The following is a 27,407-nucleotide window of genomic DNA, read 5'->3' as shown; positions in this document are numbered from 1 at the left end:
ATGCCCACAATCTGGGACAAATGTTAAATTGCCCTGTTACAGTAATGTAATTTGCTTTAGTGTGCGTTTAGTAACTGATTAAGAGTCTGAAACTCAGCTGTCACTCATTATTTTACTGATTGCAATTCTCAGTGATTTGTCAGAAAATGACAACTTGTATAAGGAACAGATCAAAACTATGTGATAAATATCTTTGTAGAATTTTGGAAATGTAAAGAGATACGCTGGAAAGTTCAGAAAATCCCTGATTTCCGGCCCATCTAACACACACACACACACACACACACACACACACACACACACAAAAGCCCCTTAAAACAGCCCTGTAGGCACACGAAGCAACGACTTGCCCTTTGTGAAACTCTAGTGCCTTTGAGTGCGCTGACATCACCTCCCACTTACTAAGATCCAGGCTGGCGGAGACTAACGAGGAAATAAACGGGAGGTGGTTTCGGTCTGCGGCTCTACCTGCAGGCATGTCACCTGGGCGCGAGTGAGAAGGTGCAGCGCACACCTTGCAGGGCGGGGCTCCCGACCCCTCCCATCAAAACGTCACGGACTAAAGGGAGCTGCTCGGACCGGAGCTGCTTAGTGTTTAGTGATACTTCAGACGGACTGCAGGATTAGCACTTCGAGTCTTATTTTGTATCGGTGACTTAGAACAGCTGAAGCAGAACCGGTGAAATAAAGCAAACGGCAGTAAGTTCGCACAGGACCCCCGGGAGATCACAACCGTTTCTGAAACCGGAAAGGAGTTTGTCACTGATGGGGAGTGCGCGGGTTCGCCTCCTGCTGCTGCTGGGACTTGTACTTCTGATAACGCAGGTGAGCTCTATGTTGTAGCTGCAGAGGTCCTTGGGGCAGCACTTAGGTGTGGTGTTAGCCACAAGTGCTGACCGTTTACTGTCCTATTACGGATGTGCTTCACTCTATGCTAACGAAATATTTGTTAAAAAGCTAGATGATTTATTATTTGGTTCATTGGTTTTCCTGCGTGATACTTGAAGTTTTTGCTGCCGATATTAACATTTTAATCGAGTTGTATTAGCCAGGCTAGGGATCGTAAGTTTGCAGCCCAGTTTTTTATTTATTGATTTTGAATAAGAAGGGTTTGATAGCTTTTGTAGCTGGGCGCTGTCTCATTTGTACCCGACTTTGTCAGTGACCCACCTTTGTTATTACATATGACCATGGTCTGAGGGTTATCTAACTGTTGTACTGAGGACACCCTCACACTTCACTGATCGCTTATACAAAATGCATCCAAAAGAGTGGGGTGTAGCACAGGTGTGCCCCCTCACCACCGCTCTTGGCTGTTGCTTTGAAAACATCTGTGTAACATCTGTGTAACTGGAATGCAGGTATAAATTCTTCTCCCAGGACTACCAACACATGCCTTTTAGTGGGATCCTTTTATACAGGTGTCTAGTCACTTGTTTTCAATGTATTTTGATTTCTGTGGGGGTCAACAGGAAAGCCATAACCAATTTGTGTGACGTATGAAAATATGAACATGTTATGTGCACCGATGTAGTGACCCTGTCAGCATTTCTCTCAGACAGCACCCATCTCCAGAATGTGGACCAAATGGGGAAAAGTGTGCGACACTTCCTAAGAGCTTACCAACAATCTTCAACTAGACATTTCACAGGATGGTTAAAATGTGTTCTTTGTATGAACTAATATAACTCGGTATTTTATACTATGGAGCTTGGTTAAAAAAAAAAAACTTTAACTCTTTTAAATATTCTATAATGTCTAGCAGCAAGCAACACAGACTTTTTAAATTTCTCATGATGCACACTTGAAGTATTTGAGCAGTATTTTTATATTGTGTATTAGGCATCAAATATAAGCTAGATTTCCAAAGGGGAAAAAATGTGTAGCAAATAGTCTGTAAAATGAATAATCAAATTAAATGGAAATTGTAATGGTGTCAGCAGGACGTTCAGATTTTTATTGTAACCTGGCATCATGGAATGTATCCCCTTTCCTGCTATATAACAATGAAATGCTGAACACTTGTCACTTTCTTGTTTGTGTATCTAACAAGGTTATTCACAAAATCATTTTTAGATGTGCTGTAATATGAACATATATACCCACAGAAAGGATGATGTGAAAGTTGTAGGGTTACAATTTAACTTCTGCGTTTTGTTAATCCATTTAAGAATGATTAGTGATATATAAATGTGTGTGTTTATAGACACATGGAAGATTTATTAATGCAGACATTTGTATTGTATCATTCTGGGTGTTGCTTGCACGTGTTTTTACTTCATACAGTACATTTTTTACTTTTAGTATTTTTTCTCCCACCTCCTTTTCTTTGCAGTGCACTCGCACAGACCTTTATATTTTGTACTGTATGAATTGATCAAGGGAAAGGCTGCAACACAGAGAAATGCTTGTTTGTATGTATGTTAACATATATCCATACCGCACATCTAGTGGGATTTTTGTTTTTTAAGTAGACTGTTATGAGTTTATGCCTGTACTTGCTATCGCAGCAATAAACAGTAACTGACAGAGCAGGAGTTTGTCATCTGGCTACACAATTACTCTTTCCCGAGTGCTTTGTTGTATAGATTGAACAGAGTTTTTCTACTTGCATAAACCAGTCTTGTTTTTTATAACTGACTTTGTCTAATTTCTTACTCGCCTTGTGAACATTTGCATTTTCATTTCTCTGTTGTAGTAGCTGGAATGTTGTTTGTTGTGGGTGGTAGCTCAGTTTGCCTGTAGGCTTCAGTCTGTTTGTGTTACTGAAACCATGTATTCACATCAACCCTGTGGCTCAACCAGAATTTTCAACTAGTCTAGTCTTTATTTCTGATTCCCTGGATGGCTTTTATGAGTAATTCTTGCTGCAATGTAAACTATGGCTATTGAAACAGAAATTTTTAGAGAACAAACTTGTATGCGGCTTTCTACTTGAAAAGTTTCTGTTAAAGGACCTTGGTGGCTGTCTGTGCGAATTCGTCTTAACTAAACATCTTGTATTAGAGCCACCATTGTGTTATAGTGCAGTGCCATTGCTTAAGATAACTAAATTCTAATTATTTGTTTGTTGAGAAATAACTTTCATTTAATGTTGGCTTTGATGTCATAATGTAAGCAAATTTCTGTCTCATTATTTACCGGAAAATTCATTATTTCGGAGTTGGTATACCTTTCTTTATAGATCTCATTTAGCATTTTTAAGTCAGTTACAATATAGAGCATTCATATTATTATATTTATTATTATTGTGCTAATGTTTTAAATGTTCTACTATAAAATTGCAACAAAATATTAAATTAAAAAATGAATTTTCAGTGGAGATTAAATCTTAGTGCAACTGACAGGCAAGCATGACCTATGTAAAATGTTATGTACCCCATAGTGTTTGCATCAATAGCACCAGTATTAACACTGTAGTCTGATCCTTTGAAATATAAATATTACCACCTGTAATTTTATTAAAGAACTTAAATTTTATATATTTCACTTAGTCACACAAATACCATTTCACTCGCCTAGCTCACTTGATTGTACATTTATAGAATATCAGTGTGCTTCTTGGACCTTTTTTAAGGTTGCTTGTTTGTGTTTGTGACATCAGAATGTGTGTTACGATTCAAACATTTGTAGTGTTTTCATTCATAGGTCTTATTTTCCATTTTAGATTTAATTTGCTTTTTTTTCTTATCTGTTCTGTTCGCTGTTGTCAAATCCTGTAACTGCAGTGTTTATTGCCTTTTAATTTGTGCTTCACCTGAAAAGGTGTTCATACTTGTCACAACAAGGTTAACAAGTAATAAGTAAAACAAAGGATGTTAATACACCAGCTTCAATATTTTCAGCAGTTCTGCTTTTTTTTTTTTCCATGACCAGCGTGTGACAGACCTCAAAGGAGAGAGACATTCTCGCTTACAGAAACAAGGCAGTTTGGACTGCACATTGTGACTGACCAATGCCTGAACAACTGGGAAGCCCCTAGAATCCCTTGTAGTTAACTTTGAGTAAGGTCTGTGGTTGTCTGTCCATATTGCACTAATCTGTAGCTTTTACACCACTGGCATCCCAACACAGAAATAAAGTAAAGCTGTTGGACAGCACACAGACTTTTCCAGTTTTGCTTCTACAGGGGGACATTAAATCAGTGTGTGTGTTGGTATGCTTGCAAAGCATGTTGTAGCTGGCCACTAATTTTCTGTCTACAGTAAAAGTTTAGTACAAGTTTGTATAAATACCATTTTTTATTCTTACATTAAACAACTATTTATTGATGAGCAGATTAAATAAAGGAGAAGAACACCAAAACTAATATCTTCTTCAATTTAAATCACTATGAAGCCACAAGCAGAAATCAAGCGGCTACTGTATGTGGCCTCATGACCCAGAACTGCATACACGTGTGTGTATGACAGACACACACACACACACAGGTCTGGGATAGGCGGTGTGTCTGTTTTCCTCCTCAGGGGTTCTTGCGTTGTGTTTTAATGGTCGTTAGGAAAGGAAAATTATGGTGCAGCACCCAATATGGGTCCAAGTGTGTCATGCTAATCTGGTTTTGTTACATTTTTCTGACTTGCCACAATCTTGAGTTCATCTACATTGCCTTCATTTTTGTTAGCAAGGATATTAAGGCAATACAGATTTTGAAATGTGCTTTTTTACCTGCATGTATTTCAGTACAAAAATCACTGTGATGCTTCGATAGCAAATAAACCATCGACAATTGGAGGAAAAAACACATTCACCCAAGTATTTATGGGTTGCCCTATAATCCTTTAAAAACACGAACTCCTGGGATGGCACAACTACACTGGAATAGAAAGCTACAAAATCAACCAAAATCACCAAGAAGACTCAGAGAATTAATTAAAAAAAAAACTCAGCTTTTTAATAAAATGTGTTGGTTATATGCGTTTCTCCATTCATTAAATGACTTCCACAGAACCAAAATATGTCACAACATGTATTCTCTCTTTAAAAACCTTTTGAAAAAAAATGTTAAAACTAAAAAATTAGAAGCAATAAAAAACAAAACACTTAAATGTGATGCAGATATTAAAAATTAGAAGCAATAAAAAACAAAACACTTAAATGTGATGCAGATATTAAGAATTACACAGCTTGCAATATTTTCTTCTGTTCACTACAAATAGAAATTTTCATTTAAACCAGGAGGTCTAATGACATCATCCTGCAACTGTCCAATCATTTCTTGATGCAGCAAATGATTCTTCCAGTCAACACCATATACAGTGGCCTATTATCTCTTCTAAGATTAAAAACTTAAACTGAAGTTGGAAACGTATCAGGTCTGATGTCATGACAACATACATCTATCATCCTATTTCAGAACTCTGTAAATGTGTTTATGTATACTTTTTATTTAACATATTCGGTCTTACCAATATTCAGGGCTGAACAAGAGTCCCATCTAGCCAGGTAAACTACCATATTTGTTCTAAAGTTGTAAATACCCCTCTTCCACATGTTGACAGTGCAGATATTCGGAAACACTTTTCCAGTGTCTGTGATTTTACGAATAAAAATTCAACATACATGTCTGACTTCAGTACTGAAGACAAGATGTCAGATGCCTTTGGCCTGTGGAATAATGTACTTGTGGAAAGACCTAACCAAATGGTGATGGAACAGCACAGGGTTGTGGAAACCCTCCTAGATTGTTTACTTACGGTGAAAAAGTCCATTTATAATGTACACGGTTATAGACTGTAACTGCTGGTACTGGATAAAAGGAAAGTTTACAACGGTGATAATTGATGTAACCACCAGTCATTGAGTTACTTTTTTGTCTATCCTAGGGGGCTGTACTCAGAGCACTGACTGTAGTCCCAGAACCCTGTTTAAGCTGAACAGCCAGCAGATGAATGGGCAGAATGGGAGAATCATGCCTTTGTCAGTGGGCAAAATGGCTTGGTGGTAGTTGTCAGAAATGGAGGGGTCTAAGTTGTACTTGGGGGAAACTCTGAGTGTGAACAGTCAGTTTAGGGGAATTTTTTGAGAATATATTGGCAAGTGACCAGAACAGCAGGGAGGCATACACTGTAAGCAGCTGTTCTATATTAGAGCAGATTGCATCATTGCCAGATATTATATTAGATTATTGTTCTACTGTGGTGACCCCTAACTGCAAAAGCTGAAAGGAGAAGTCAAAACATACACTGTATACAAATGCTGTGCACCAGATACAGACATTTTAAGCGAATGACATGAATGAAGCAGAAATGATCAAGACTTCAGCTTGTTAATCGGGACAGAGCACTAGTAACAATGGAATGTTTTCAGGTGCATTATGGGTACAAATAAAAATACATTATAATGCAATAAAGTATTAATCATAGCAGTTATATGTGTAATAGAGAATGTATGAAATATCTGTTTTTAAGGTTTGGATGTAGACCTGAAGGGAGAAAGAAAAAGGAAAAAAAGAGGCATTTAAAACTGGGAAAGTTATGGGGGATGGAATAGTAGAATGTGTACTATTTGCAGTGAAGGGGCAAACTGGGAGAGATGGAGAAGTCTTGCATGATTTGTGTTTTGTAGTGTTTAGAATTTGTATCTTTTTTATATGAGATTAGTTTCAGTTATAGCTTAAATAATTTATAACAAGTATTTTATTTTAAGTAAGCAGAAATGTGTCCATGCTAAATGTATGACTGCTAGAGTGATTCTTCTACCCTTGCACCTGAGCAGAAGTTAAATTGTATTTTAATCTGCCCAGCTCTGATGTTTTTTGATACTTTGAGTGAATATCGCATGCTGGTGGGTTGACATGTACCCTGCTGTCCCATACCCATAATATTTTACAGCCCAAGTCTAAACTTTAGGTACTTTTATGCTTCCTACCAGTTAAGATGATGGGGATTCTAGCTTCTCATCTGTATTTTGTCCAAACAAATTTAGAGATGTGAATTCCACTTCTACCGTCAAAGTTTCCTTCAGATCATCTCACCTGTTATCACAAACAGATGCACAAATCCTCAGTCATTGCAGTACCCTACCAATGCAACCCAGCATCCTTGTGCAAACGTTTTTGATAGCCCTTGTGGACTCTGTAAGGTAGTGTATGACGCGTTGTATGACGCGTTGTGTTTTACCTGCAGATCCACCATTTGATTTTGTTAAAAGCTGTTCTACTGTTACTTGTACTTGTGTAAGGTAGTGTATGACGCGTTGTATGATGCGTTGTGTTTATCTGTAGATCCACCCATTTGATTTTGTTAAAAGCTGTTCTACTGTTACTTGTACTTGTGTAAGGTAGTGTATGACGCGTTGTATGACGCGTTGTGTTTTACCTGCAGATCCACCATTTGATTTTGTTAAAAGCTGTTCTACTGTTACTTGTACTTGTGTAAGGTAGTGTATGACGCGTTGTGTTTTACCTGCAGATCCACCATTTGATTTTGTTAAAAGCTGTTCTTCTGTTACTTGTACTTGCATCTGCGGGGATTTTATTCCCTCATGTCTTCCCTGGAAATGGACCTTGGTTTCCATTACATATCTGGTTAACAAATTTAAATAAGACCATGTGGTCCCACTAGTCCAAAGCAGGGAAGGATACCTCTCCTGCTTAGTGGTGAGCCAAATGCAGATCTGAATGATGGACGCACTGTAGGCGGAAGTTTCATTCTGCAGTAAGAGAAGGACTATTCTCGCCCTTCTGATGGGAATCATACAATCTGGCAAGTTATGCATGGTACTGTAGAGGAAGAAAACCTATTTTTAGCAGGTGGATGCAATAATGTGTTTCTTATGACAATTTCCAGATCTCTTTTCAGGTCATGCATGTGGACAGCTGCTTTGTTTAGTGGTGTGCTGCTAAGATTTATGTATTTCAGGCTACTGTGGAGTTTTGCAAGGTTTTTCAATGTCTGAGTTTTCTTCCGTTATTTCAGTTTCTTCCCACCATTAAAAACATGCCAGTCGATTTGACTGACCTACCAAAAAAGTGTCAAGGAAGGATCATTTCACTTCTCGTTAAGTATTTTAAATCATCACGTGCACTAATGCTGAGTCCAGACATGACTAGACCTCATCCAGACTGAGAAAAATTTGTTAACTTCATGTCGCCAGTTGCAAAGCATTGATCGGCAGAGTACAACAAAAGAACCCACACACACACACACACACACACACACACACACACACACACTTTCTGCTCATAGTGTTGATAGGTTTAGGTTTGCACTCCTATTTGAGGGAAGAAATAACTGTGCATTATCATGTTGCAAAAATTCCCATAGTGTATAATATGACAGGGGTTCAAATCTCCACTAATGGCATGAGTTTTGACCCCACCTCCCACCCCAATAAAGTTGAATTTTAATGAACAGAAGCAGTGAGCCTTTTATTTGAGAATTTTGCAGTTTTACAGCAATAAAAATCTAGTTTATTTGCCAACATTTTCCCATACCTAAAGGTCAGACTGTGAGATTGCTGTGGGAAATGCTTCTGAAGAGGTTATGCAGACACACAATACATTGGTACATGGTTCTGAAGAGGTTATACAGACACACTACATTGGTGCATTTTAAATTTTACTCTCTTCCAGTAGTTGGAGTGAGCCTATACTCCCATATAATCATAAGTGTAATAAACCAGTTGCTGTGTAGAACGAAAACGTTTGGGCTATGTTTTTAAATAGCACACTTACATCAAGTGGTTTACTGTCCTTGGCTTCCTTACAGACCTCACATCAGGTGGGTTACTGTCCTTGGCTTCCTTACAGACCTCCATTTCATCTGAACAGCCACTGTGCATGGCTGCTGCAGAGAGAAACCATCACAGTTCTCACATGACGTGGGATAGCTTTTTTAATTAGGTTGCCTTTTCTGAGATTTTCAAGCAGCTGTATATTTTGACATTGATGCTGAATCACTTTGTATTACAGCAACCAGAGCCAGGTCACAGTCGAATGGTGCCTAGGCAGGGTAATGGACCTCCCTCACCCATTGCAGTATCCCATTATTTGGCTGTTTTCTCCCCAGTTACCGTAAACACTGTTCAAACCTGTCAGGCTGCATAGCATTTTCTTTACTTCTGCAATGATTACAGATATTTTGATTTAATTTTAAAAGTTCAGTTTCAAATCTTATAGCACAAAGACTGATGGACATTTGTTAAACAAAACAATACAATCTTGTAATGAAAACAGACTTAGAATTAACAGTAAGTTGACTCACATTTTCTTTGAATAAGAGTTTCAATGAATCTGGCCAGTGGAAGATTTTTTACCTTTGGGCTGTTTTCAAACCATAGCCCCCATGCACACATTTTTAGGACCATGCATACATTTTTGTGTTCTTTGATTCACCTTCCTGATTGTATTAAATTATATCCCCTGTATAATACAGCACCACTTATTAGAGCGTGTTTTAAATTTCTAGTTTTGAGCATTTTTCCCAGTAAACAATGAAACAAAATCTGTAAACCAATAATGGCAAAACTACCCATTTCGGAACATTTCAACCATAAAAGGCCACTTAGACTTCTGATGTTACATTCCACCAATATCAGTCAATATGCCTAATTTCTGCAGAAGTAAGTCACCTGAATAATGCAACATTAAAGAGATCTGCAAATAACTTTATATTTCAGTGTTTCATTTACAAATTCAGTGCCTTCAGCCCTTGAAGAATAAATTGCCTATGTTATATTTATTACACACACACGCGCACATATATGGATCTACTTCACTTGACCTAAAACTTATTTGACTGACACCCAGTTGATCTAAATTTCATTTGACTGACAACTCATTTGATTGACTCACATTTCACCGGCAGCTTACAATGCTGAATTTCAACATACTAAATCTTAATCCATAGACAAGCACATTTGGAACACCAATAACTAACCCTTTCCAAAACTTAAAAATCTACTTACTTACCTGTTACAGAAACGGGACAATGTACAACCAAACTAGATGGGGGGAGCTATGCCACCCACACCCCCTAATGTAGGGTGCTGTGCCCCCCACACCCTCTAATTGTATATACTAACTCAAGGATTGCACTACAGTGGGGAAAAGGGCATATACCTTTAACTTGTCTTACAGTACTCTACATACTGCCACTATTGCTGGGAACTCGCAAAACCTTCTCCAAATTACTTTAAATACTTCCCATAAAAATGTAGAGAGACAAACCCACATTTAGAAATGCTACAACACTACTTTCTACATGACTATCAACATTCTAACAGTCAGCACTAAGTTACAGTAATTCTTTTTATCATAAGCAAGTCACAGGTGAAGGAAAACCTACAAGTCAGTCAAATGAAATTTAGGTCAATTGAGTGGTAGTAAAATAGTTGTCAATCAAATGAGTTTTAGGTCAAGTGAACTAGACCCATATATGGAGATATATAATGCTAATAGGGAATGGATGGCAAACTGACAATAGGTTCATATTTACAAGGCATCTAATGGAAAGGGAGGACACATTCAGGACTGTAGCATTACACCCCATGCCTTTTAAATAGCACAGTATCAGCAATCCATCTACATGGTGTGGGAGTAGAACCCAAAGCCTTCTGCATCAAAAGCAAGTATGCTACCTGTTGTGCTACTAACACTGCTTTGAAATTCTCTAGCACAAACCGTGATAACCAGTTGCTAAACAAAACAGTTGCACATTGAAAACCAACTTAGCATGAGCACCAGTAAACTTATTTTCACTTGAAGCTCACAGTTCCTTGAAAATGCACTGAAGCTCATAGCTTGGTAGTTGGTGTAGAGGATTCAGGCTCTTGTCTCTCTTGTAACTAAGGTACCAGGTTTGAGCCTGGTTAAATTAACTAACATACTGCCCCTAAGTAGGGCATTTTTGTACACGCACGTACCTTACTTTAGTGTTAACATCCTGCGAGAAGCAGTAATAGTTGTGTGTTTAAATTCCTCTCACAGACATGGGCTAGAAGAAAAAGTAAGCATCAGTGTGTGTGGCCCATGATGAGATGTAAATGTTCCATACAGAGGGTGTTCTTAAAAGCAAATGCTCTTAAAGAAGACTTTTGTTTTAATTTAAACCCCCCGGCCAGTAGGGCCCTAGGCAACTACCTGGGCTGTCTAGTGATAGAGCCACCTCTAACAGCAACAGAGATGCATTTATTTATTGTAACAACAGAAAATGGAAGTTATTATTTTTTTTAATAAAAGCATCTTTATTGAATTATCACTTATAAGTAATTGTGCATTTATATAAATGAAAACAAACCATACTGACATTTTCAGTTACAGACATTATCCATCATTTAGAATCTTTTGTATAGTCATTGTCAGTCGAACATTACATAGCTCATTCAATTCCTGCCTTCTCTTAAACCTAATTCCTTCTCTAAAACATTTTTCTGCATTTATTGTTCGTGCAGTTCCCATTTTTAATGTAATCTGCTCTTTTTTTTTCTTTTCTAACCATCCCACTTCCAGTTTGGGTTGTTTAAACTTTATTTACATTTTCTAGTAATTGCTTTTTTGGCAGCCACAGGAATTAAACTCAAGGCCTTACTATTGTCTAGGCGTTCTGAATCCATAATGTAGCTCACAAAACCCTTTCCTTAGTTATACCAATCTGCTCACCCAGTATTTGACAGACTGGTCTGCAGGGAATTATTTAAGTTTGCCAACTGATTACACTCCTAAAACTATGTTTCCATGTATGTTTCCGTTCACCTCTCTTTCCCATCACACCACCAGCATTTGCAATCTAGCTGAGGAAAAATTCTTTGGAGTCTGCTTGGGGTATAAACATACCCATGTAAACACTTTCCCTTGTATATCAATGTTCTCTTGTCACTGTATGGAGTAAATGTTTTCCACAGACCAGTACTTCCTACAATCTTTTGTCAAATGACAGTAGTGTGTGTGAAACTTTAATAAATTCCATGTGATCATCAAAATGAACTTTTCCGAAATTATGTTGAAGATCACATGGCGTTTACTAATATATAATAAAAAAAAATCACTCTGCTAACATTTTTAATGCATATTGTAGCATTTACAAGGTTCTCTGGAAGTTCCTATCTGTATTTTTTTGCCCTTATTTAATTTTATGCATGAAGTGTTTGGGAATTTTCTGTGTTTAAACATGCAAGAGGTATTTGGTAATGTTGTACTCTTGAGTAATGTGACTGTTAACTAACTGCAGGTAATAGGAGATGTGTCTTTGGAACAAATGTTTCTCTCTTCAGATTTTTATTGGTGTAATATACCCTTTACTATTTATATGTGATCATTCCTGTTACCTGTACTGGGGAATTAGAGGTGGATGAAGGAACATGAGGAGTAAATATGAAACTCTAAAGTTCCCAACTGGTGCTGGGTGGTCCAGGACACGAGGCTTATGATAAATCCAACAGTGCAGTACTAGGTGTACTTATGCAGGTGATGCAGAAAAACCTAAGGGTGTGCCATGCTGTACCTCACACCTTGCATATCCCCAAAATATTAAAGTAAACGATGGATCAAATGCTGTCGGAACCAGGGATCACCCCAAGACTTGGTAGCTTCCATGGTTTAACCAGGAAGGCTGGAATGAAGGCTTTGAAACCCTTTACTTAATGTATACTCACTGATCTAACCGAGATAATGGTCAGGACACCGTGCAGATGTTTTGCATTCTGGATTTGTTTGATTCAGAAGTTATGTGCTTGCTGTCATTTCATTGCTTTTTTAAGATTAGACACCATTTCTAGGGCATTCTGAGATGGAGTAGATGGATTAATTTAATTGTGTTGCACAGTTTTTGCTACTCTTGTGCAGAGCTGTAATGTGCAGTTTTTACAGATGTTACAAAACTGAGCTTATGTCCAGTGAGTTGATTAGGCCCATTTGATTTGCTAAGGCTGAAATATCATGTGCATTGGCAAGATCCGTGTGAACATTGTGGCCTCAAGGATTTCGTACCTTGGCATGATATGTTTGAACATTGTGGCCTCACAAGGGATTCTTGTGAATTGTGAACTTCTGTTAGCTCAATACAAGTGAAAATATAGGAGTTATGTTGGCATTTTTCTGCAGGCAGGTATCCAGTATGGATGTGTCCTTATTTAAAAAAAAAAAAAAAAAATTTGCAATCTGACTTCTCTTCTACGGAAGAAAAGAAACCCAAAAAGCAGGTTTTGTTTTATTTGGTGTCTTGTGAGGCACACTGAGCTGAGTCACAGTTATTTCAAGAAGTGTCTTTAGTAAATCTGTACAGGTAAACAGTGAGCAAGGGTTAAGGTCTGCAACTAAATGTTTCTTGACATGCTGTGTAGTTTCTATGGGAGCTTGTTTAGCATCACAGTATTTCATGCTGTTCTTTTAACCCAAAGATTGCATTTCAAAAATATTCTTGAATAATTTTGGTTTCTGTATCTTGCTTTCATTCAGGCCTGTCAACCCTCCTTATTTTGGAGGAATGTACCTATTTTCAGGCCTGATCATGACTTTAACTACTGTGATTTAGGCACGGCGTTCTGATTTTGGCTTCTGCCTGGCACCTCTCTGATTTACATTGATCCTCATAAAGTCAGGCCTGCTTATGGTGATTTACTTTGTAAATTCATAAAATAATCCTAAACTAAGTATAGTCCTCTACCCGTCTTTATCCCCGAGTACGTTGCCTTGTGTCACCACTCGCTGCTTTGAGAAAGCTTCCTTGTTTTTGCTCGGCTGTCCTAAGGAAATGCTTGTTTCACTCTCCTTTTCCAGATAAGCACTTTAGTTTTGGCTTGCATATCTGTTTACTGAACATGTTAACTGTTTTGTATATTGTGTATGTAATACTTTAGTCTGTAACTTTGGAGCTTTTCTCTTTGGGTCTCCACTGAAAACGGGCCATTGGCGCAGTTGGACTAACCCAGTTAGCAAATGACAAATTATAAATAATAGCATATGCAACGATTCATTCTCTCTAAACTGTAGAAGGTATGGTTAATAAAGGACAACTTTTCTGAAAAATAAGAACACGCTCCTCTTTGACGGTCTGCTATCATTTTTAAAGGCCAGTTCTAGGGTTTTTTTAATGCTTGAAGGCTGAGCAGCACACTTTCATTACGTCTCCAATTAGGAACCTCCATTGAAGGACTAACCTCTGGTTTGACATGCCTCTGTATCTGTGCTTACTACTAAACCAAGCAAAGAAAAACTGACGTGCCTTCCAACAAAGTTGGAGATGGGAAGTTGTAAGAGGTGAAAGAAAAGGAGTGTTTTATGAGTAGTAGTTAATGTGTGTGTACTGAGGAACTTCAAATGAACAGACAAGTTCACACAATTAGTAACAAAAGGAATGTGCAAGTAAAACTAAACATTACGTGAAATCTGAGACTTCAACAGCCTTTCAGCAAAACAGTTTTTTCTTTAATCTTCTGTTTCAAAAGAAATGAGAATAACTGGGTTCACAGCTTTGCTTCTTTTGTGAATTTAAAAGGTATAGATTAAGAGCTACAAAATGAATACACTTTAAAGAACAAATATGGGTACGTACTGGAAACTATATTTTAAACTTGTATCCGTATTATATTTAACACAATGTGTAGCTACTGCTAATTATTATTTTGTTGTATTCTAAATGTGCTGAAAAGGGCAAACATACCAACATTTTAGGCTTGGCATTCTTTCACCCACAGTGCAGCCTGCTTCCCCACAAGGTGAGGCTCGAATGCCCTACCCTCCTCTGCAGGAGTGCTTTTCCATCCGTATAGAATGGCAGAGGTCAGAATCCCTGCTCACTTTTTTTTCCAGTGACTCGTGTGCTTGTGTTCTCATCCTTTACAGACTCTGTAATGAGGACTCAAAGTGTTTGCTTCAAGCTGTCTTGAGTATTAAGTTTCCTTTTCCCACAGTCATTCCTTCCATTATCCAGAAGTGTTGCATTTTGTGCCATTTCTTTTCAGCCTTTCACTTATCTGAGGTGACAGAGATAACATGTATCTTCAGGAAGTCTGCAGCACCGGGAAGTCAAAAATTGCATGGCTCCAGTAGTGAAGCATATGGCAGGACCGCAAACACTTGGATTTGAAGGCTTTTTTTGGTCTAGAATTTTTAAAATGCAGTAGGTGATGTGATGTGACAGCCAGGGAGGCAAGTTTCTTACTTTGAGATTTTATGCAGACCCAGGTGGTGTGAAAGTGTGTATCATTTTACAGGGAAGAAACTACATTGTAGGTCAAGGAATGGCTGCATTTAGTGTCCACTTCTTCTGTGGTGCATGGAGTTTACACCACCATAGCACTCGCACATCTGCCATGGGACTGTGGGGTGTATGGAGGGAACCTTGTATAAAACGACCAGTTAGTAGATCTGAACTGGTAGTACGATCGTGGGACCTTGTATAGAACAGTCAATAAATCTGAACTAGTAATGTGATCATGAGACCTTGTATAGGAGTAATAATAAAAATGTATAAAGTCCGAGAGACCCAATCGCAGCTACTATAATCCAAACCAGTCTTAGCACAGTTATTGAGTGCTTTCATCTCAGTAAAAGAGACTTCATCAGAATAAAAAAAAAAATCATAAAGAAGCAGTTTAAATACTGTCATTCTATTACATATCCACAAAGCAAATGTGGTCTTTAATTAACTCCATCAAAAAACAGTGAATATTTTAAAAAAACCTGGCTAGGATAATTAAAACTTGAACATAGGTTTACATCATAATATTTTATTTTACTATGTGTATTTTTTAAAAAGCAATATATAAAGATATTTTTGATAAGGTGGGTAAAGCACCTAGATTTGTGTATAGTACAGGAGCAAACTTTAAACGTTTGAAAAATAAAATAAATTCTCCATGTATAATACATGCCTGTACCAGACCGTGTGGAGCTTGCAATCAATGTTACTTTATTTTTAAGGAAAGATCCAATCGCCCTGAATAATAGAATGCACAGTAGAGTTTATTTTAAAAAAGGTAATTGCAGGACATGTAGGGTAGTTTAAGTATCTGTGCCACATGTGTTTATTTTTATGTAGTTAAGGCTGAGTGCCCCCTAAGATGTAGAATACATGGGCATGTAAATGATATTAGGAATGGGAAACAAAATGGTGCATTATATAAACATTCCCAAGTTTGTTCGAACTTTTTACAGTTATTTGGGATTTTGGAAATTATTGAACTCTATGCCAGGGGAGGAGACTGGAAAAAGATTTTAAAGAAAAAAAGAAACAGAACGGCAGTTTAGGTTAGCTGCGATGTTCCCCCAGGCTTGAATGATGCATCTTCCAGTGTGCCAGCTTTACACGAAAAAGGAAGTAAAATACAGTAACTGTAATAACAGAACAGTATATATTAACCTAATATATATATATATATATATATATATATATATATATATATATATATATATATATATAATGTGTGTGTATGTATATATGTATGTATGTATGTATATATATGTATATATATATATATATATTAAAAAAAAAATACATATAGGTTTACATCATAATATTTTATTTTATTATGTCAGAGTTGTAATTATACTAGCGAGGTTCTTTTAAATATTCATCGGTTTCCATGGAGTTAATTAATGACCACATTTGATTGGTGGAAATGTAATTGAATGACCGTATTTCAACTGCTTTTTTATGATTTTTGTTATACTAATGAAGTCTCTCTTTTTTTTTTTTTTGGTTTGGATTATCATAGCTGCGACGACTGCGGTCACGGACTTACATTTTTTTATCAGATTTTGTTTTCTGCTATAGTTTGTGTAGGACTACAGTCAGTGAATCCTGAAGTGGTAGTATGATTATGGAACGTTGTGTAGAACGGTCAGTAAATCTGAACTGGTGATGAGATCATGGGACTGAGTAGAGTTCTATATAACCCAAAAGCAACACCGAACACCACCCATTCTGCCACACTGTGAAGCTGCAAATACAATGCCCATAAGGCAAGCGAACACGCTTTCGTGGACCCTCATCATAGGGTCTCATTGTAAGATGTACTGATGCCGCTTCTAACCATTGAACAAAGAGAAGATAACTGATTTGCTTATCTGGAGCCAGAATCTGCCAAATTACGTTCACAATTGAGTCCATGCACCACAGATAGCAGTATGATTCCAGGTAAATATAAATGACCGGAGACGTACCTCCCTAGACTGTATGAAAAGATGGATCTTTCTGACTGAGTGTCAGGCTGCTATGAGCCTTGCGTTTAGCAGAATATTACCTTCACCAAGGATGATGGCACAGTACAAACAAATGATGGTTTGATTTTTAACAATTGGCTGCCTTTCTGCTGTAATTTAAATGGGATTCAGTACTTGCCAGTATCAGAAGACATGGCTAACGGATAATGTTGCTTTACCAAGGATGGCCTGCACCTGCTCCCTTTAGGCTTTTGAATGCTGGCTAAAACTTTTATTTGCCATAGAGCATTTTTTAGGCATCGGCGAATTGACAAACCTGCCAACCATAGCAAAATCAACTTATCTGAACCCAAAAGTGTTGCTGCTTGATACCAGGAGCCTAAACAATAAGCTGCAGTCCCTCCAAGCCCTTCTCACTCTGGAGAAATATAAACCTCTGCTTACTGAGACTTGATTTAAAGGTGCAGGGAATACCCCAGCATTGCAAGGTTTCAGAACCTTCCACATTTTTTAGACTAGTAGCTTCACAGATGGAGAGTAAAGGTGGAGGGGTCTTGATATACATCAATAACAAGCAGACCTCCTAGGTTGGTTAAACAGGATGATGCACTGGAGTTTGTCCATGTGCAGGTCACTGTAGATAAAATTCCTTCACCATATCCTAGCAAGCTATAGGTCACCCTCTATGTCCCAAAAAACTCATTGTGCATACAGACCTACTGAAGACACTCAACCTCTAACCTAACAACTTGCAGATGAGGGACTCTAATTTCCCATCTGTAGACTGGGAATACTGTACAGCCTCAAATCTGCAGGGACAGAGATTCATAGACTTCATTAATACAAACACTGTTGACCATTTAGTGCATATGCCCACAAGAGGTTCCAAAATACTGGACCTCATACTCGACACATATGGAACAATGCTGCTCCCTACCCCAGTGTTGCATCCTACTTGGTAAGTTCCAACCATAAAGCGGTCTCCTTTTGAAATAAAAATCAACTCTCTAACTGCAGTAAACCCAGTAATAGGAAGTATTCCAAGGCAGGCTACCTTTTATCAAGCAATAGTACGTCCAAATTCAATGCCCCTCCAAAGTCTAAGAACACAGCGGCCTATACAGAATTATTCACAGAAACTGTACAACCATGTAAATGGCCATATAGTTTGCTGTGCTTGCCAGAAGTAGGCCCAAAATAAATTCCAGAAACAAACCACCCTGGTGGCATCCCAAATTAGGTTATACTACGAAAGGAAAACAATTGTGGCCAAAATCAGGAAGGGTAACTCCTTTAAGTCCAATCAATCCTATTTTGAAGTCAAGACAGCCTTCCAGGCAAAAGACAACCATAAGGTCTTCTTCAGCAATGTCAGAAACCTCAAAGTCGGCACAGAGCAGTGTAGTGAACTGGTGGTCATTTGTGTCATATTCACTGAGCTGGGCGATATAGCAAATCTGCTAGCTGAGAAATTTGGTTCCAGCTTTACTCCCCACTTACCATCAGACATGCCCCCAAGAAATATCTTCAAACCATAATGCCTCCAACTATAAATGGTGCATGTCCTGGCTACACTCTCTCACTAAAGACAAGAACACATACTCACTGGGCCCCAGTAATATCCTGGGATGCCTCCTGAATAGTCTAAAATATAACCTGTCAGAGCCATTGGAGTTATTATTTAACTATAGTTTCAAAACGGGCTTTATGCCGCGAGAATGGAAGATTGCAGTAGTTATCCCCCTTCTTAATGGCTGACAGTCAACAGATCCCAGAAACTATTGACCCATTAGTCTTGTATGTAAAACCATGGGAAGAATTCTCTTGAAAATAATCAACAAAGATACAGGGAACCTCCAGACACTGGCTTCACCCCAGTTTGTATTTATCAAAGGAAGGACATGCCTACTGAACCTGGTGAGAGTCTTTGAAAAGGTCACTAAAGCAATGGATGAGGGTTAAACAGTTTGTACTGCCTGCCTTGACATTGCTAAGGCTCGTGGCTCTGTGCTGGCCCTGCTCCTCTTTCTGGCCTCTACTTGAAAGTTAAGGCCAATGTCAAAGGCCTCTAGCTGTCCAAGTTTGCAGATAGATTAGCCCAAACTGGGAGTAGTTATAGATCCCACCTAGATGCAAATATCTTACCAGAGGGTCTAACACTGGCAAGTGACTGGTGCCAAAGGCATGGCTTAAAACTCAGTGCCAGGAAATGTATTGTAGCACATTTCTGTAAAGTTGGTAACCCCAGGCAACTACATTATTGACAAACACCTGTAAGAGTAGACCTACTAGTCAGGGATCACATGTAGATGGTAACCTGGCCCTCGACCAACATGTGTCCAGGGTAATAAGGACATTTTTCTGTGTTGCTCAACTTATAAGTAAGGGCATGGCATCTAGGTCCAGGGAAGTCCATGTACCACTATACTGTGCCCTTATCAGACCCATCATTTGGTATAATGCCCCCTTCAGTATGTACCTGACAGATACTTGCAGCAACTGGAATGTCTGCAGTGGTTTCTTACAAAAAGAATACAGGGCATAAACCATGTTATATGTAGATTGCCTCAAAGCGCTATCAATATACTTGGTCTCCTACAGACTTCTGAGTGGCAGTCTGTCCTGGTATGCAGGGTATCCCTGGACCCCGCTCTGAACCTTTTGCACATCTGCAAGACAAACAGCATCAGAACTACTACATTTAAAGACTAAATGTTGCAACATATAAACAGGACAAGATGGAGAGACAGGTACGTATCTCAAAATTCCAGTTTTCCTGGAATAGGCCCCCCATCCATGTGAAACAAAGTCCCCTCTAACCTTATTTAAGCATAACTTGGATCACTGGATGAGAAATAGAAAATGCATCCCTAGTCTGGTGCCACATAGGCACGAGGATGTCAGTAAATCATGTCATAACCAACAGTGACCCCAATATAAATGTCTAAAATATAACTTGTGGACACATTTGGTTTGCACGGCTAGGCTTACAAATGCCTGGTCAATAGTAGGAAAAATGATATAAGAGAAGGTGTGCATTTATCTTTGGAGAGCACAAAGATGATGCTTTACCTTGGAAGTAATCATAGGAGGTAATTAGGCTATTGGCCCTAGGGCCTTTACAAGCCTACCCATGTTATGCCCTTGTTCCCTTATAGAACAAGGTATATAGTCTAGTCTGGATTAGCAAGGTGAATTTTAAGATCGGCACCTGCTGCCCCTGTCCAGGAGAGACATAGGTGAAACCCCAGAGGTAAATTTACAGTTTCACATCTAGTTCTCCAAGTTATGCTTAAATAGGGTCATTGAGGAGTTCTGTTTTACATGAATTGGGAATTTGTTCCAGAGGAGTGGCAACTTCTAGGAGACATCTGTTCCGGAGGAGTGGCAACTTCTAGGAGACATGTTGTTCCGGAGGAGTGGCAACTTCTAGGAGACATCTGTTGTTCCGGAGGAGTGGCAACTTCTAGGAGACATCTGTTGTTCCGGAGGAGTGGCAACTTCTAGGAGACATCTGTTGTTCCGGAGGAGTGGCAACTTCTAGGAGACATCTGTTGTTCCGGAGGAGTGGCAACTTCTAGGAGACATCTGTTGTTCCGGAGGAGTGGCAACTTCTAGGAGACATCTGTTGTTCCGGAGGAGTGGCAACTTCTAGGAGACATCTGTTGTTCCGGAGGAGTGGCAACTTCTAGGAGACATCTGTTGTTCCGGAGGAGTGGCAACTTCTAGGAGACATCTGTTGTTCCGGAGGAGTGGCAACTTCTAGGAGACATCTGTTGTTCCGGAGGAGTGGCAACTTCTAGGAGACATCTGTTGTTCCGGAGGAGTGGCAACTTCTAGGAGACATCTGTTTCTCCAGCATGTCCTGTTAAGGTCCTTGGAGCAACTGACTCTTGTCCCATTTGATTTGTGGATGTGCAGCATTTCCATTAAAGCAGGGTATGAGACTGCTCTGTAGGCCAGGCACAAGTCGCCTACAGTGTGGAAGTATTTTGTAGAAATGACCAGTGTGGTGGAATTGATGAGCTATTTTGCCAGGTGTATGAGGTATTTAACTCATTCAAATCTAGAAAGCCTTTTTTACATTTTCAGTTCACACCCATAGTTCTTTATGGTGCCCAGAACTCTTCTGGGTCTGGCTTCCTTAACTAAGCGACTCACTAGCTAATAATAGGCAGTACTACAAAGTGCAGGGAGTTATAAACAAAATGGCAAACTTGTTAATCTAGGATGTGCTGCAGTAGAGAATTAATTTGTATACGTTAAAGGCTGGTTCTTTTACTGCTGCTCGTTAAGAGTTTTATGGTCTATGCAGATGGACAATACAGGTACGACTACTGAATCCTACACAATAGCACTTTATAAGCACTTACATGAGTGCATGGATCATGCTATCCCAAATAGAACCAAGACGCTATCCTCCAAAAAAGAAAGCCAATCTGGTGGTCCCCTGCCATAAACTAACTGTACAACAGAAGGACGACACAGTTGCAAAAAGAGTAAAATCCAAGGAGTGGAGGAGCTCCCTGGTCAGCCTCAGGAAGAAGCTGCGATCCCTGAAAATCCTCAAAAGCTAGTTACAAAAACAAAATTGCCTATGATTCTAAAGACCACACAAAGCATTCTATAGCTATGTCAAGGATCTCAATGGCAACACTCAGATTTGCTCTGAGTTACAGCACCATGGCACTAAATATACAGAACCAACTGATATTGCCAACATCCTGGCAGATAGGTTCAGAGCTAACTTTACCCCCCTCTCACCCCCTAAAAAGCCCATCTCTATACCGGAAGAATACAAAGTTCCTGTAATCATGGCTACACAGGTAAAAACCACACTCTCCAAAGCCAAGAACCCAGCATCCATGGGACCAGACAGCATCCCAGGCTGCATTCTACATGAACTACAGAACGAACTGGTACCCCACCCAAGTACCATGTTCAATCATAGCTTCAGCTCAGGCTATGTACCTGCTGAATGGCACACAGCGACTGTTATCCCACTCCACAAGGGGGGGCCACCACAGACCCTGGGAACTACTGCCCCATTAGCCTGACTAGCCTGGTCTGCAAGGTCTTGGAACTTATAAACAAAGACATTGGTAATCTCCAAACTCTGGACCCCACCCAGTTCAGGTTTGTAAAAGGCAGATCATGTCTCCTAAACCTGATGGACTTATTTGAAGCTGTCACCAAAGCCGTAGACAAGGGTAAGGTGGTTCACACAGCCTATCTAGATCTTGCCAAGGCTTTTGACACCATCCCCCACTCTGGAATTATAGATAAACTCACTAAACTAGGTATAAATCCCTATGTCACAAGATGGGTTGCCAACTGGCTCACTGACGAGGACCCACACTGTGAAAGTAGCAGACTCCAAATCTGACTTCAGACCAGTGACAAGTGGAGTACCACCGGGTTCAGTCCTGGGTCCTCTCCTGTTTGGTATCTACTTCTCTGAAGTACAGGCTAACACAGAAGGTCTTTGGCTAACTAAGTTCACAGATGACTGCAAACTAGGAGCCATAATCGAAACTCCTAATGATGTGGATATCCTATAAAAGGGCCTCACTGAGACAGATGCCTGGTGTCAAAGCCATGGCCTCAAGCTCAATGCCAAAAAGTGCATTGTCATCCCCTTTGGTAAAAACTCTGTACCCATGAACTACAACATATGCGGTAGTATACTTGCCACCGAAAGTGTGATGAGACCTTGGGACACAGGTGGACAGTAGTCTCTCCTTTGATAATCACATCGCCACAGTAGTGAGGAAATCCTTCTATGTGGCACACCTCATCACAAAAGGTTTCTCATCCAAGAAAAAGAGGTCATTGTCCCCTCTACTCATCACTCATTAGACCCATTATAGAGTCCCTTTTGGTATGTACCTCACAAGACATCTACAATAGCTGGAAAGGCCACAGAAATACCTCACAAAGAGAATTGCTGGCCTCAAACAGATGCCCTACGCAGACGGTCTCAACTCCAGCTTTACTCTGTCGCATATCACCTACTCAGAGGTGATCTCTGCCTAACATATACAAAGCTATGTCAAACCCAGAGCTGTTGGACATGTTCCCCTTAAAGAAATCCCAATCCCTCCGAGGTACACACTCTCTCTATTGTGGTGACAAGGTTTAGGTCCCTAAACAGAACATGCCGGAGGGATAGATTCCTGTCCCAGAGGCTTCCCATACTCTGGAATAAACTACCTATCTATATCAAACAAAGCTCCTCATTAGCACTCTTCAAGAAAAATTTTGAATATTGGGTGGGAAATAGGAAATTCACCCGGGGGATCACCTCTGTGGCTCTGCTCGACAGTGGCATAGGAAAATAATTTTTTTGGCTGGCAAAAGCCAGGGTACCTTTTTTGGCTGGGCTTGTATAGGCCCCAGGGATGATAGCCTAGTACCTACCTATGAACCTTTTGCACCCCTACAGTGTCTGCAGTTTTTTGGATTTATAGGTCAGCAGAGTGTGCACTTTTGACACTAGGTTTCCCTGTTTTGGATTAGAGAAATTAATTCCTATTGGTCACTTGTTCGTATTTTCATATTTGTGTTCATGTTTTCATAACAGAGCTGTGCATGTTTAGTAATACGGTGCAATATGCTGTGGTGGGAGACTGGATACTCACTGCCAATGCCCATTTATATAGCACTGTTCTGAGGTATTGCTAGTTATTTGTTAGTAATTATGAAAAGTGACAATTTCCATAAGTACTTAATATTTCAAAATCCCAAGTGTCATACAAATTGAGATCAGGTGAAATCTTTTGATATTTGCACTGCAGGTTGTACACCTTTAGAAATATTCAATGTTATTTATATTATTAATTATACATATTATTGTAAAGTCAAGCATTATATCTGAATAAACATGCACTCCTAGAAGGATTTTTTGTTGTCACGTGAAATCTGTATGTCTGGTTAACAAAAGTGCTCTAATATATGTCTAGGTTGTACAGTTTCCATGATATGAGAATTTGTGAAGTTTAGCAAAAATATAATTTGGGGTTTGTGTGCTTTATAATATATTACAGTATTTGTGGAAAGACAATGAATGTATCACTGTAAAAAAACACTTCTTGCTGATAACACTGCTATTGTTGCACTTTTAATAATCTTTACTGTTCACAAAATATTTACATTCTTTTCTTAGAAAATGATCAAGGAGTGCAAGCTGTGTGCAGGCTGCTGAGAGGTGTGAGAGCTGTGCTGTATTCCACACCACAGAGGTGTTAATGAGATGAGTGGTGTCATACCTTTTGGTTATCTTTTTGGCCATCAAGGTATGTGGCACAGGATACTGTCCTGAACTTGTCTGTTGGACTTTGTTGTAGCTGGCAGTGTGCCGTGAGCTGTACAATGGGATTTTTTTCTGGATAAGTAGGTAGTAACTCTGTTAGTAAGTAGTCAATGGTCTAACTTGCTTTAGTCGGGGAAGGTGACTGGATGACAACTTTGTCCTCTTTCTGGAACAATCTGCATCAAGCTGACCTGCAAGAGCCTAGTATCCTGAGTTATGGATTCTGCTAGGTGGTTGTTTTACCAGTGAACACAAACCATCAGATAGTATGTGTGATTTTTCAGAGAGATTAAAAGAGGAATTATTTTGACTAAAATCACCATTTGGCATGGATTCATTTACTGGTTTGTTGGAAGGGAATGCTCTTTATAGCAGGGGTGTAAGGCATAGTGAAACAGTACACTACATAGCTCATGGTATACAAATACATTTTGAAGGCAACATTTTGCTCAGATTGACAGCATTGAATGTACTTCAGATGTATAAATAAAATTAAAATTTGTAAAGAAGAATCTGCAAATAAGACAGTTTCATAGAGAAACAAGTTCTTTATATCACTATGTACGCAACCAAATACTGCAGTGTAAGAAATGTGTCTGAGAAATAAGGTTCAGAATGATAATTACATTCTTTAATTGTATAATTGAGATGTGCTAGTGAAATAAGGCAGTTTTTTATGGGATTGCAGCATGGAAGTTTTGTGGCACTGATATGGAAGTTTATAACTTTACCCTTGTGTGACACTATATTGTGTAGATGGATTTTGTTTGGGTAGCCAATATGTCATTACTAAGCCCTGCAATTTTACATTATAAGTTACATATTCCACTATATTTTTGCTGAAGACCTTTCTTTACTAGTGTAAAACTGACAAGTATATAGCTTTGCAAGCTTTAATATTCACATTTCTTGTCTAGATTTTAATGCCACAGAAAATGTCAGTATGCACCATTCATGGGATCGCTCCGTTTCATCATGCAAGCATGTAGGCATACCGCTCAACTGTCTGTTCACAGAATGGCAGAGTTTCCTGCCTTTATCTAAAATTTAATTCTGTATAAAATCTTTAAATATGCTTCCAAATTGTAAATGTTTCTGATTGTTCAGTCTGATTTTAAAGCCAGAGCCCTCATGGTTTGTTCTGCTTAAGGGAAACTGTTAACTGCCACATTTTTATAAACCGTTTCTATTTTGTTTTCCAGGTTTGGAGGGGAGATTGTGAGGAAAACAGTGGAGCTGAACAGTGCCAGCCTGGATTTGGTTCAGATACTTACGTTTTTTTTGTAAACACCAAACACTTAGAAAAGGGCAGGACCCTAGGCCAAGGTAAGTGATGTGTGTTTATTTCTCATTGGGAATATTTTTACTTAATTTTCACAGTGAAGCACTCTTCCCATTGATAGCATATTCTAGGAGTGTTTGATTAGATACTTATCTCTGTATTTGGATGCTGTAGGCAAAATGACTTGATAATTTAAAGTAAGCATGACGACGTGGAGATCTTTAAGGGGTTGCAGGTCAGTTCAGTTTTATAATTTTGATCATGCCAAATTCCAGAAGATGTATGTCGCATTGCTTAATGTTTCACCTTCTAAGTTTGCTGATATGTATTGCCCCACCAATATATGTTGAAGGGGGGGGTATACCCACCTCCAACCAAAAATAATTCTTGTTATAATCGCTTAGTTCCCCAGGTTAGGCCACTATTTTAGCATCTGTAACCTGTAAGGTGTTGTCTAGTGGTAGTTCCAGCGGGAACAGTGGTGTCTGACACCCAGGATCAACCCGAATCGGTATAATTTTAGGAAGGCTGATAAACTGCTTGCAGCTCTGACTGCCTCCCTTTCACTCCATTATGGAGGGTTGCCTATATTGTGCTGATGATGCAGCTTTTTGGGATATAACAATAGGTGGTTCTAGAGGCAAAGTTTCTCCCTCCCCATAATGTGTTCCCAATGCTTCTTATTATTGGATTTCTAGAAAACTGCCTTATCTAAGCACTAAATACTGTGTAGTTGTATTCCTATCAGGGCATGCGCTTGTGGTACATTACCTTATCAGCAGAAGTAACTGACTCCCTGACACAGACTGTGATTGCTGCGTTCAGAATCTGACTGTCTGGGATAAATTGCAGTGGAACGTTGGTCTGCCATAACAGACTAATATAGTGCAACATACAAGCTCCGTGAATGTAGTTATTGATGTAACAGAGTGGCCTAATGACTTGTAATGAGGTTTATGCTTCGAGAGACCAGGAGTAATGTGTGCAGTGTGTCAGTAAAGATGTCCAGCTGCTGTGAAACGTTCATGTCCTAGCATTGGCATCACTTATGCAGGGTAGGGAGTTATTGTATGACATCTTTCTTTCCTAATCTATGAGAGAACAGAGTGCAGGTTGAATGGTTCTTGGTGATCTGGCAGCTTCATCAGTAACCATCATATATGCTTAGTCTACTGTGGGTACAAATTTAAATGTACATGTGGACTGGAATGTAGTGGTGTCAGACTTGATAAAAATAATTAACATAGGCAAGACCGCAATGCAAATTGTAGCTTGCTACAGATCCCCCACCATGCCCCAGGATTCCCACTCCTCATTTCTTGATACACTGGAAAATATTAGGGTACAACCTAACACCCTAATAATGGGCAATTTCAACTACCCCCACCATTAACTGGGGAAAACTACTAGTGTACCAACTCTTGTGCGCAACGTTTTCTGGAATTCATAAATTCCAGTCCTTTGGATCAACTTATCCACACCCCCACCAGGGGCAGCAATATCCTAGACCTGGTCATTGCCAACATGGGCAACCGGTGTTCCATACCAGAGGTCAATTCCTTTTTGGTCACATCCGACCTCAAGCAAACCACCCTAGACATCCCCACCCCCCATTAGGGAAACCACCGTAAAACATTTCTCCAAAGCCAACTTCACGCTTCTTAAGACAGAAGTGGTAAACTTCACAACACCCATGCTGATGGACAATAGAG

General features: G+C 39.2%; 1 protein-coding gene across 1 annotated transcript in view; it reads left to right on the top strand.

Annotated features, from left to right (window-relative positions):
• The first annotated feature begins 582 nt into the window (after positions 1–582).
• The window catches only part of LOC122810166 (cadherin-1-like), a 227,167-nt gene continuing 200,342 nt past the window's right edge, over positions 583–27,407 (top strand). The window contains exons 1-2 of the mRNA XM_044081644.1: positions 583–825; positions 25,616–25,739. Of these exons, the coding sequence (XP_043937579.1) occupies positions 766–825; positions 25,616–25,739 (184 nt within the window). The 5' untranslated portion in view covers positions 583–765. The remainder of the gene's footprint in view (positions 826–25,615; positions 25,740–27,407) is intronic.

The sequence above is a fragment of the Protopterus annectens genome, chromosome 8.part1, assembly GCF_019279795.1.
Source record: "Protopterus annectens isolate FY-2018-M chromosome 8.part1, PAN1.0, whole genome shotgun sequence".
In the NCBI taxonomy this organism is placed as follows: Eukaryota; Metazoa; Chordata; order Ceratodontiformes; family Protopteridae; genus Protopterus; species Protopterus annectens.
This window is presented reverse-complemented; position numbering and strand designations above follow the sequence as displayed.